The following is a 10,472-nucleotide window of genomic DNA, read 5'->3' on the forward strand; positions in this document are numbered from 1 at the left end:
CCCTCGACGCGTGCACAGCCTCGGGAAGCCAGTGGAGGGTCAGCTGTGAGAGGGAGGGTTCTGTCGTGCCCGGAAGCTCGTTACATTGTCCTTAGTGACAGAACACACAGGGGCTTGCAGCTGACGGTGCCCTCTCACGTTGTGGTGGCCATCGAGCAGGTCGCCGAGACCTGCAGCAGGTTGTCAGAGGCAGTTACCTGCACGGGAGGAGACCGCCCACCTTCTCCTGCAGAGCAGTGGTGCATTCGAACTCTGTACCTTTAGGTTGGCAGCGCAGCTCCTTACCACCAGACCACGAGAGCAAACACTGTTGGCAACAATGGGAGCCCTGGTGATGCTGTGGGCTGAGCATCGTGTCCCCGAAGCCAGCTCTTGGAACCCTCTAGCCCCCGCAGGAGAATCGTGGAGCCGTCCGCTGTGGCAAGGATTGGCTGCCTTGGAAGCTGCCAGGGCAGTTCCACTCTCTCCTCAGCTGGAATCAGTGGCAGTGGATTTGTTTGTTTATGAAAAAGCCAAGCAAGGTTAATGTGATAGAAAGTGGCAGCTTTGGATGTGGTAGTTATGAGAAAGGTTCTCAGAAGGACCTTGGAGTCGGGGCTTAAAGAACAAGGATTTGGCCGTGCACGCAGCTGTGGGGCCACAGTTCTCCTCTGTGACGGAGCATGCAAAGCGAGGGCGTGTGATGTAAATGAGGCAGTTCTCCTGTGACGGAGTATGTGGAGTGAGGGACTGTGGCGTAAATGAGACTGGGAGGCCTTGGGGGGACTGGGGAGTTCCCAATTCTGTTCCCATGACTCTAAGGGTGTGCCTACCAACCAAGTGTGACTTGTGTCGCTCTGCTAGAGTTGTGAGTCTTTGCCGGTGGACAGTGGCCTGGCGACCAGAGGAGCTGGCCGTCAGCTTTGCAGGAGCAGGAGCTTGGAGACAGACACTGGGGGTGTCTGCAGTTTGGGGGGACTTGACGTGGACATACTCTGGCATCCCTCCAACTTCTGACTTGAGCGGAGATAGCGGAGATATAAGGGCAGTTAAACCCAGTAGAGAAAACCCTACAGTGCAGGCCATGAACAGCACAGACATAGAGCGGGCCGGCCACACGGACTGCAGAGCTGGTCCTTCCTGGGAAAGGATTTCACACGGTTTCTGTGAGAGTTTAAGCTTTAAGCTGAAGCGAGCCAACACCGTTCTTTAGTTTTTTATTGATCCGTTGGTGCCCACGTGCCTGCAGACCCATGAACACTCACCTGAACTTCCCTCTCGCTTTAGATGACAGCGCGTCCGCGGCGAGCAGCATGGAGGTGACAGACCGCATCGCGTCCCTGGAGCAGCGCGTCCAGATGCAGGAGGACGACATCCAGCTGCTCAAGTCAGCTCTGGCCGACGTGGTCCGGCGGCTCAACGTCACCGAGGAGCAGCAGGCCGTCCTTAACAGGAAAGGCCCGACCAAAGGTGTGGCCCTGGGCACGCGGAGCAAGGGCAGGACGGGCTCCATCCTCCCAGCCTCGCTTATTATAGATACCTAGCGCTCTGCTTATATCTTCTCATTGTGTTTTGAGTTGAAATTTACGGCTTTTCCTCAACCATTCATGCATGTTTTGTTTTATAACATTAAAATATCCACAGTGTAGCCACACTCTTCCCACTTCCTCCCTGTGATTCTCATTTCCGTTAATCCTCCCCGCCTTCCAGACTCTTTCCCAGGGCAGATGCTGCTCTTTTACTTGCTTGGCTGTTTAACGGAGTAATTGCCTCCGTGATGTTGTTACTGTCCCCACTGTCTGTTGTTTCTCTGAAAGTTGGGTGGGGGGTAGAGGGAGAGGAGGGGAAGCTTCATTTCAGCTTGTAAGGATCATTCCACACTGCTTCCAACCTGGTTATTGGAGTCATTGCATTGTGTACTGGTTTCCATATGTATATGATACACATTGTGTTTTATGTAATGAATTACTCTTGATCCACATTAAACTCTTGGAATATTGACAGAACCACAGCAGGAAACAGCAGACAAGCTTAGCTCCAGCAAAGCCGTCAGGCCTCCTCAGCTCTGCTGACACTTGCTGCTGACATGCTGGTGCTGGCCAGCTGGACAACCCAGTGGTGTGAGTGTGTAGGTGACGAGGGAGGGACCGGCTCGATTCTCCCAGGTGGAGACAGCTTGTGATGAGAGCTGCCCCTCCCTCAGCTCAGGTCTCAGGGTCAGGGAATCTTTCTGTGGCAGTAAACTCCCACGGTCACGGGACGGCTGAGAGAGGCCTGGTAGCTCCAGTGCTGTAAACCCGCCCACCTCTGCCAGGAATCTTCTCAGGAGTCCCATTAAAACCATTAAATGTGTGTGCATGGTACAGAGACAGAGCTCACAGTTAACTACTGTCCGCTTGCAACGATGCCTCATAGTCAGTCATCCCACTGCCCCGTTAAGATGGCTTATTCACACATTGTTGAAATGATGTGTTTAAGTTGATCCATGTTGTTGTTGTTATGTTTGGTTGAGTCGCTTTCCATTCGTAGCAACCCTGAGTACAACAACAGCCCTGAACCCTGCTCTGTCCTGAGCCAACATTATTGTCACTGACACACTTGCCCCCATTACCCTAGTCACTGGATTAAGCCATCTCATCAAGGGTCTTCCTCGCCTGTGCTGTCCCTCCACCCTTCCATGCTTGAGGTCCCTCTCCAAGGACTGGTCCCTCCTTGCAACATGTCCAGAGTATGTCAGATGAAGCTTCAGAATCCTTGCCTCCAAGGAGCAGCCTGGTTTCACCCTCTGCAGGACGGACCTGTTTGTTCTCCTAGCAGTCCATGGTACCCTCAATACTCTTCTCCAGTACCACAGCTCAAAGGCATCACTTCTCCTTCTATCCTTCCTAGTCATTGTTGATCATTAGAAATCTCACTTATAAGAAAAAAAAGAAAAAGAAATCTCACTTATAATTCTCCTTTTTAAAAAAGTGATAAAACAGGCACTGCGATGGGAAATAAAAACAAATGGGGTTCTGTCTCGGACTCAGCTGGGAGGTGCTGCTGTGCGTGGCCTCCATCACCTCCTCTGCACCAGTGTTTGCTATCTATTCATGTCAGCTCACAGAGGACAAACGCGAGGCCCTGAGCCCAGTTCAGGGGCACTGGGTGACCAGCTCTTCCCTGGAGCCCCCTCTGGTCCTCGCTTTCGGCCAGTAGCTCCTCCTTGACCATGCTTTCTCCTTTAGAGTCTGCCCCATCCCCGAGACCGTGGGCAAGTCCAGCGTCCTGCACAAAGAGGGGGACTAGGACAGATTAGAGTCACCACTGTCCCCGTGGCTCCAGGGAATGAGGCAGAGTACAGGCCATGTCTGTGTCTGATGTTCTTTTGGGGACTCTGGGAGGTGCACCACTCCCAGTCGAGGCTGCTGGCTGTCAGGACGGAGGTTTGAATCCACTGAGGCCCCTGGGAGGTGAGACCTTGTGACCAGCTCTGGATGGACCACGGACAGGAAAGCCCTGAGCCCACTCTGTGACAACTCCCATGAAGTCTCAGCACGTTAGACTGCAGCTGCTTCAGAGGCCTCTGTAGAACAGTGTGTCTTACCTCGTACAGCTCTCCGTCCTGCCAGTCAGTGCCCTCGGGTCCGCGTCTTCTGGGGACGCAGGTGGGGACTGGGCCAGGATTACACTTCCTTATGCACATCTTCAGAAAACACGACTCACTGGGGCTACAGAGTCCTTGGGTGCAAAATTTCAAGATCAGGAAAATATAAGGCCATATAGATGCCCCCCCCCCACACACATACACATGCACAAAAACAAACAAACAAATGAAAAACCACAAAAAACTAATGGGCTTTGTTAGGGAAGTTAACAGGCTGCAGCTTGGGTGGGAACCGAGATACAGGGTTTTGCTCACAACAGCTTCTCATACGTGCTGACAGACCATGCAGCGTGCAGCCTGGAAGCTTCAGGCCTGTTTACAAAGCTCTCATCCTGCCAGTTAAGGAGTCTCCCCACCTCCTTCAGTGATCTGGGCCGGGGCCTGGCTCTGGCCCCATGGGTGCATCTCCTGGCCTCTAGCAGGTTGGGCCGGGGCCTGGCTTTGGCCCCAAAGGGCGCGTCTTCCCAGTCATCCAGCAGGTTGGGCTGGGGCCTGACTCTGGCTCTGTGGCGTGCGTCTCCCCCATCATCCAGAGAGCTGGGTCGAGGGCTGGATCTGTCTCTGTGGGGCACGTCTCCCCTGTCCTCCAGCAGGTTGAGCTGGGGCCTGACTCCGGCTCCCTCCCACTCTCTCTGGTTTCGCTCTGCTGTTGTGGGGGCTCCATGTCCATCTCTGTCCTCAGGCAGGAATCTCTCTGGCCCTGAAGGACTTGCCAGGCATTCTCTGCTCCTTCTTTGTTGCTGGTAGCAGGATTCCTAGATGAACCTTTAAAATGTCTCTTTCGTTTGTACTGGACAGATGATTTCACAGTTAGCATGTTTTCTGTGGAGTCAGTAGCGGCCATGCCTGTATTTGTGTTCAGTTGTGTGTTTTTAATCAAGTGTTGGTGTGCATCCCCTCATTCCTGTGGTGAGAAAGGAGCCCTGGTGGTGCTGTGTTTGAAGTGTTAGGTTGCTCACTGAAAGCCCAGTGGATGGAACCCACAGCTTCTGTGCAGTGGGCAGCCGAGGCCATCTGCTCCATGCACCTGCACATCTCCGAAGCCCTGTGGGCAGTTCTGCTCTGTCCTCACGGCCCCTCTGAGGCTGGCGTGAGTCACAAGTGACCAGATGACAGCATGGGAAGAAGGCCTTTGCTTTGTCCTCCAGGTGAGATTCAGGGGCTGCCTGGGCTTGGTCCTCCCTCCTGACCTAACAAGCAGAAGCTGCTCCAGTGGTGGGGTCCAGAGCGAGGTCACTGCTCACCAAAAGGCCTACGGAGTCTCTGGCGGTTCAAATCCACCGGCAGCGCTCAGGTGGGAAGATAGGCGGTCTCCTTACATTACGATTTACAGAAACCTGACCGGAGGGTGAGCTGCAATGCGCTCTGCAGCAGTCAGCTTGATTCAGTTGAACGTAGCAAATGACGAGGTGTTTTAAATAGAAACTAGGTTATCCTAGGTCTTCTTGACATACTCAGCCTTCCCAAAGTAAATCTAATGACTACAGTGTCCTGAAGGGTGACGTGAGGTAGGTAGGTGCTCCATAGGAAACGCCAGCCTTTGACAGTCTGTGTTTCTGGAATGTCAGAAGAGAGGCACTTTACTGGGTGTGGCATATGATTTTGATAAAAACCTACTGGGAGAGAAGTCAATGCTCACAGCTATCTGAAGCTTCTTTATAGGGTTCTTTTCAGAAGTAAAAAGACCTCAGAAGGTGCTGGCCACCTTGGTGCACAAGAAACAGAGTGTAGCCGGGAGCACAGAGTCAGCTCGTGAGCGGCAGGGAGTGGACGTCTTAACCCCTTGGGTGGACACAGACCTCCAACCTTTCTCATGACAGCCCAGGCCATTAACAATTCACAGCACCTGGGGACCCCAGCTCGTGCACGTGCACGTGTGTGTGTGTGTGTGTGTGAACACACACACATGTGCACACACACACACACTCATACACACTGTCACCTTGACGGACGCGAAGGCCCTTAGTGAGTCGGGCCACAGGGCAGGTTGACCAGCTGCCCCTCTTGAGCCTTGTCTCTTTCTCTCTCTGCCGCCGAGTTGGGGCCACCTCACAGCTGACCCTCCTTCCTTTTCCAGCAGAGCATCTGGTGGATAATACAATATTTTTAAATTGATGTGCTATTGACCAAGTGGCATCCACTTCCTAAACAACAAGCCTCTGGAGACTCTATGAACTTTGATAAATGACAATAGTTATAAAAAGGCTTCGGCCTTTTGCTCACAGGGTCGCTATGAGTCGCGGCTCGATTCGACGGCAATCTACAACAACAACACTGAACAAACAATAGCAATTTAGAATGAGAACTAAGAACTGCTCACCGAACTTAAACAGAACATCTAACAGAACAGCTGTGTTTGAATCTACGTCTTCCACGTAAATCCCTGTGACACTCACATACAGCCGGGACTGGGAAGGAGCCCTGCACGAACACAATGCGTCTACTGTGAACTTGGCTCTAAACCCCTTGTAGGGGAGCCCACGGGAGCCGGCTCCGGCCTCCTTAAGCCAAGCCCCTTCCTCAAAAGCCCCGCTGCTGATCTCAGTACATCAGAGACCAGGCTCAGTGGGAAGAATGAAGAGAGGTTCAGAGAATAATTGTTTCTGATTATTAACAAACACGTCATGGGACGTTTAGAGATCAACTAAACGTTTAAGAACAGAATGAAAACCATTTATAACTCTGTCACCACGAGGAAAAAGAAAGCCGCTGATGAACTTAGACACGCCTTTCTGGCCTTTGTATAAATTGTGCGTATTTGTTTGGAATGATACGGGGCATAAGCAGCTCTCAGAGGCACAGAGGGTTTCGTGACAGGCTGCTAACGAGAAGGTTGGCAGTTCCACTCCACCGGCCACTCTGCAGGAGGAAGAGGAGGCAGTGTGCTGCTGGAGCGATTCAGACTCGACCCCACAACACACTTCTACGCGCCCTACAGGGTGCCCGGGAGTCAAAATCAGCTGGATGGCACCGGTTTGGAGTTTAGTTTTTTAAACAGAACTTATATATCTTGCCTTTGACACTTAATATAAAGCATGAGTGAGTTTGTTGTTACCAATATTTTTAACACATTTTTAAAAGACTGTTAGTGTTGCTGTTGTTGTGTACTGTTGGTCAGAACTGACCCCTACATACCGGACCCTCTGGCAGGTTTTCAGAGGCAGTAAATAGCATGGGAGAAGTCTGTCCATCTTTCTCCCATGGAGCATCTGCTGGATTTGAACCATCTACCTTTGCGCTGGGAGCACAATTCCTTACCATTGGGCCACCAGAGCTCCCTTTTTAAAAAGAAATTTATTTTATTATTTGTGTGAGTGTATACTGTCAAATTGGATCTGAGTGTTACAGGAGGAGATTGCCCCTCCTTCTCCAGCAGAGCATCTGGTGGGTTCGAACCACGTACCGCCGGGATTGTAGTGCTCACTAGGCCACCAAAGTTCCTACAGAGCTCCCTTTAAAAGACTACGCAGTACACTGTATTTAATCAAATGCTGGAACTGTAATTTTCTAGCTGTATTCTTTTACCTGCCATTCTTCTACTGTTCCTTTACGTAACATTCCTGCCTTACACAGAATGCTCCAAGGACGTGTTTACCACCCAGCTCTGATCTACATTTTATCACAGTCCTGAGGGTCAAGGGTGTCTACCCTGGGAGTTGGGAGTGCTTCACCCCAGGACATAGCTCCAGGGAAAAAAACAAATATTAGCAGGAATGTTGAGGATATATGCTCCCAACAACTGTATCTTATCTCCTATAGGGTGAGACATACTAAATATTTTTTTATCTGAACCTACCCACCACTGTTAAGTGGGTCACAGCAGTGGAGGCTGCAGCATGGACACCAGCATTTACCCCTGACGTTCCGAGAAGACCATCGCTGTGGATGGAGCACTGACTGGCCGTGTACTGGGCTTTGCAGTAGTTTACAGCTGACCAACTTAATCTCTCCAGAGTCTATGAGGATGGTCCCATTGTACAGATGGGAAACAGTTTCTAGGAGGTTGAAAAATTCGCACTAGGATACATGTTGTTGTTGTTGATGACCTTTAAGTCGAGCACAACTCATAGCAACCCTACGAACCAAAGGCCTGAAGCCCCTTGACATTTACCAAAGCTCATAGTTTCCAGAGACCTGTCATTTGGGAAGTGGGTGCCTCTCCTCCTTCCATACCTGTCATAGAATGTTATTGGTTGAGTTGTCTGTGATGCATAGTGAGCCTATGTGCAGCATCTCTGAACCCTTCCCAATCCTGAGCCAGGCTCACTCATTCCACACACCAACCCCCACTGCACAGTTACTGTATCAGTCTGTCTCACCCGGGGTCTCCCTCTCCTGCACTGTCCATCCACCCTTCTGAGCATGATGTCCTCCTCCAAGGACTGATCTCTCCGGGCCCACATGTCCAAAGTAAGTAAGGAGGAGCTTCAAAACCCTGGCCTCCAAGGAGACATAGTTAGGAACAAATACGGCACTACCACCCTAGGCCTGGCTGGCTCTGAGCCCGACTTCATCTTTCTCCTGAGGAGCCAGCAGCAGGTGGAGCTCTGGCCTGTGTGGGACATGGCATGTAGCGAACCTCAGAGTTTAGTGGCTCACCGCCACCAGCTGCCTTGCAGAACGATGACTCCTTTAAAGACCTTGGGAACCCATCGCAGTAGGGCGTCACTGGATCAAGTCACAGTAGTGGCTTTGGGATATTATTGGCTTTATTGAGGTTTAATTTGATTTGCAAAGTATCCCCATAAAATAGATCCTATTCCGCACTTCCTTGTGTGAACTCTCATTGTCCCACGACAAATTTTATTAGATATATACAACTCATAAATGAGCAATTGTGAGCTTTTTGCTAAATGACATTTGTGAATAAGAACTTAGTTATTTCTCTTGCTTAATCAAAATTTGACATTTTGGTCTTGTCTTCCTCTTCTGTCTTTGTAATGACCGGTTGCACTCTTCCTGGATGATACATTTGACATCCTCCCCCAACTCATCTGGTCTTCGCTCATTAGTGTTCAAGGCCTCAAACATGTTCCTGAGATGATTCTGAAATTCAGGTGGGATGAAATCAAAGTCATATTTTGGCTCCTGTGGATTTGGTTTAATTTTCCTCAGCTTCAGCTTGAACTTGCATATGAGTAGTTGGTGGTCTGTTCCACAATCAGCTCCTGGCCTAGTTTTCACAGCTGATATTGAGCTTCTCCAGCGGTTGTTTCCGCAGATGTAACTGATCTGGTTCCTATGCATACCATCAGGTGAAATCCATGTGTATAACCTGCGGACATATTTTTTTACCTTCTCTCTTTTCTCTTGTTAATTCTCCTTACACATTTGTGCATTTTAGAAACAGCTTCTTCCTTTTAGAGAAAGCATATAACAGTCTTCTGGGGTTGTTTTTTTTCTCTCCTTAATTTCTCTCCCCAGTGTAGACAGGTGTCTTGTAGTGACTTGTAGAAAATTGTTAGTTGATGAATTTTATTTTTCAAAAGAGAGAAGGCTCCTCAATGAGATAGACTGACTCAGTGTCTGTACGTAGGGGCTCAAGTCATCACAGGTGAAGAGGCTGGCGCTCAGGAGAGAGCGGAGTTCAGGTGCTTTCGTTCATGGAGGTGAGCAGGTCATTGTTGCTTTGAGGGGTCAGCTCATCAGCACCTGACGACAAGAGCTGATCTTAACCCTTGTATATCGTGGAAGTGCTCCAGCACACGGGGAGTGGGAAACACCTCCGCCTCATCCTTTACCTGCCTGTCATGCACCAGTACGTGGCTGGTTTTGTTTTCTTTATGATCCCCCCACATCCTCTCGCCCTGTGCGAGGTGAATCTAAAAGGAATTTAAGGCTTAATATAACTTTATCTGTAAAGAGGTCCGTGTCTATTTTAACGACAGAAAGACCTTCTTCTTGAAAAAGCACATGCCGTTATCACACTTAAAATCAGTGCTAATTCTTTCCTATCAAGTCAGTGTTCAGATGTCCAGTTGTGTCATAAGTGACATTTTTTAAAAAGTATCGGGTTTACTGAGATGTAGCTTGTGTACAATGAAGTTCACTGTGTTAGCGTATGCGGTTGACCGGCGTCAGAATTTTCAGTCGTTTATATGTCATGTGTCACATTTTAGGCCCAGCTTCACCCTGTGCCCATGAGAACCTGCGCCCCACACCACTCTGCCCGGAGCCACAGGCCTGCAGGTCTCTCTCATGTCTCTGGGTGTGCGGATCATGCGTGGTTTTGCATTGATGGCAAAGAGTAGTGCAGCCTGTGGTCTTTTGTCACAGCCATCGTGCACTCAGCACGGTTTGTGAGGCTCGTACACGTAGCAGCTGCTATCAGGACTTCAGTCCTTCTTACTGTCAAGCTCAAGGGACTTAAGAACAAATTCAAGCCTCGAGTTGCTATACTTAAGAATGCATTGGGCTGGATATTAAATGATCCAGGAAGTATTAACAGAAGATGGAAAGTGTATACAGAGTCATTTTACCAAAAGGAATTGGAAGACACAGAAGAATTTCATGAAACAACATATGAGCAAGAGCCTATGGTGATGAAGAAAGAAGTTCAAGCTGCTTTGAAGGAATTGACAAAAAATAAGGCCCCAGGAATAAATGGTATACTAATTGATGTATTTCAGCTAACAGATGCTGCCCTAGATGTGCTCACCAAGTTGTGCCAAGAAATTTGAAGGACAGCAACTTGGCCAACTGACTGGAAGAGATCTATATTTGCTCCCATTCCAAAGAAAGGAGATCTGACAGAGTGTGAAAACTATAGAACAATCTCATTGATTTCACATGCAAGCAAGATTCTGCTGAAGATTATCCAAAAACGACTGGAACAGCACATCAGCAG

The 10,472-nt window shown here is 49.6% G+C and overlaps 1 protein-coding gene across 3 annotated transcripts in view; it reads left to right on the top strand.

Annotated features, from left to right (window-relative positions):
* Nucleotides 1-1,274: 1,274 nt before the first annotated feature.
* EML1 (echinoderm microtubule associated protein like 1) overlaps nt 1,275-10,472 on the top strand; it is an 87,675-nt gene continuing 78,477 nt past the window's right edge. For 2 of the 3 annotated variants that reach the window (XM_006879066.1, XM_006879067.1), the window contains exon 1: nt 1,275-1,449. In XM_006879066.1, coding sequence (XP_006879128.1) covers nt 1,293-1,449 — 157 coding nt within the window. In that variant the 5' untranslated portion in view covers nt 1,275-1,292. The remainder of the gene's footprint in view (nt 1,450-10,472) is intronic. The other variant, XM_006879065.1, reaches the window with a different exon arrangement.

This window comes from Elephantulus edwardii, unplaced genomic scaffold (assembly GCF_000299155.1).
Source record: "Elephantulus edwardii isolate Elephantulus edwardi_28Jun2011 unplaced genomic scaffold, EleEdw1.0 scaffold00002, whole genome shotgun sequence".
NCBI classification, from domain to species: domain Eukaryota; kingdom Metazoa; phylum Chordata; class Mammalia; order Macroscelidea; family Macroscelididae; genus Elephantulus; species Elephantulus edwardii.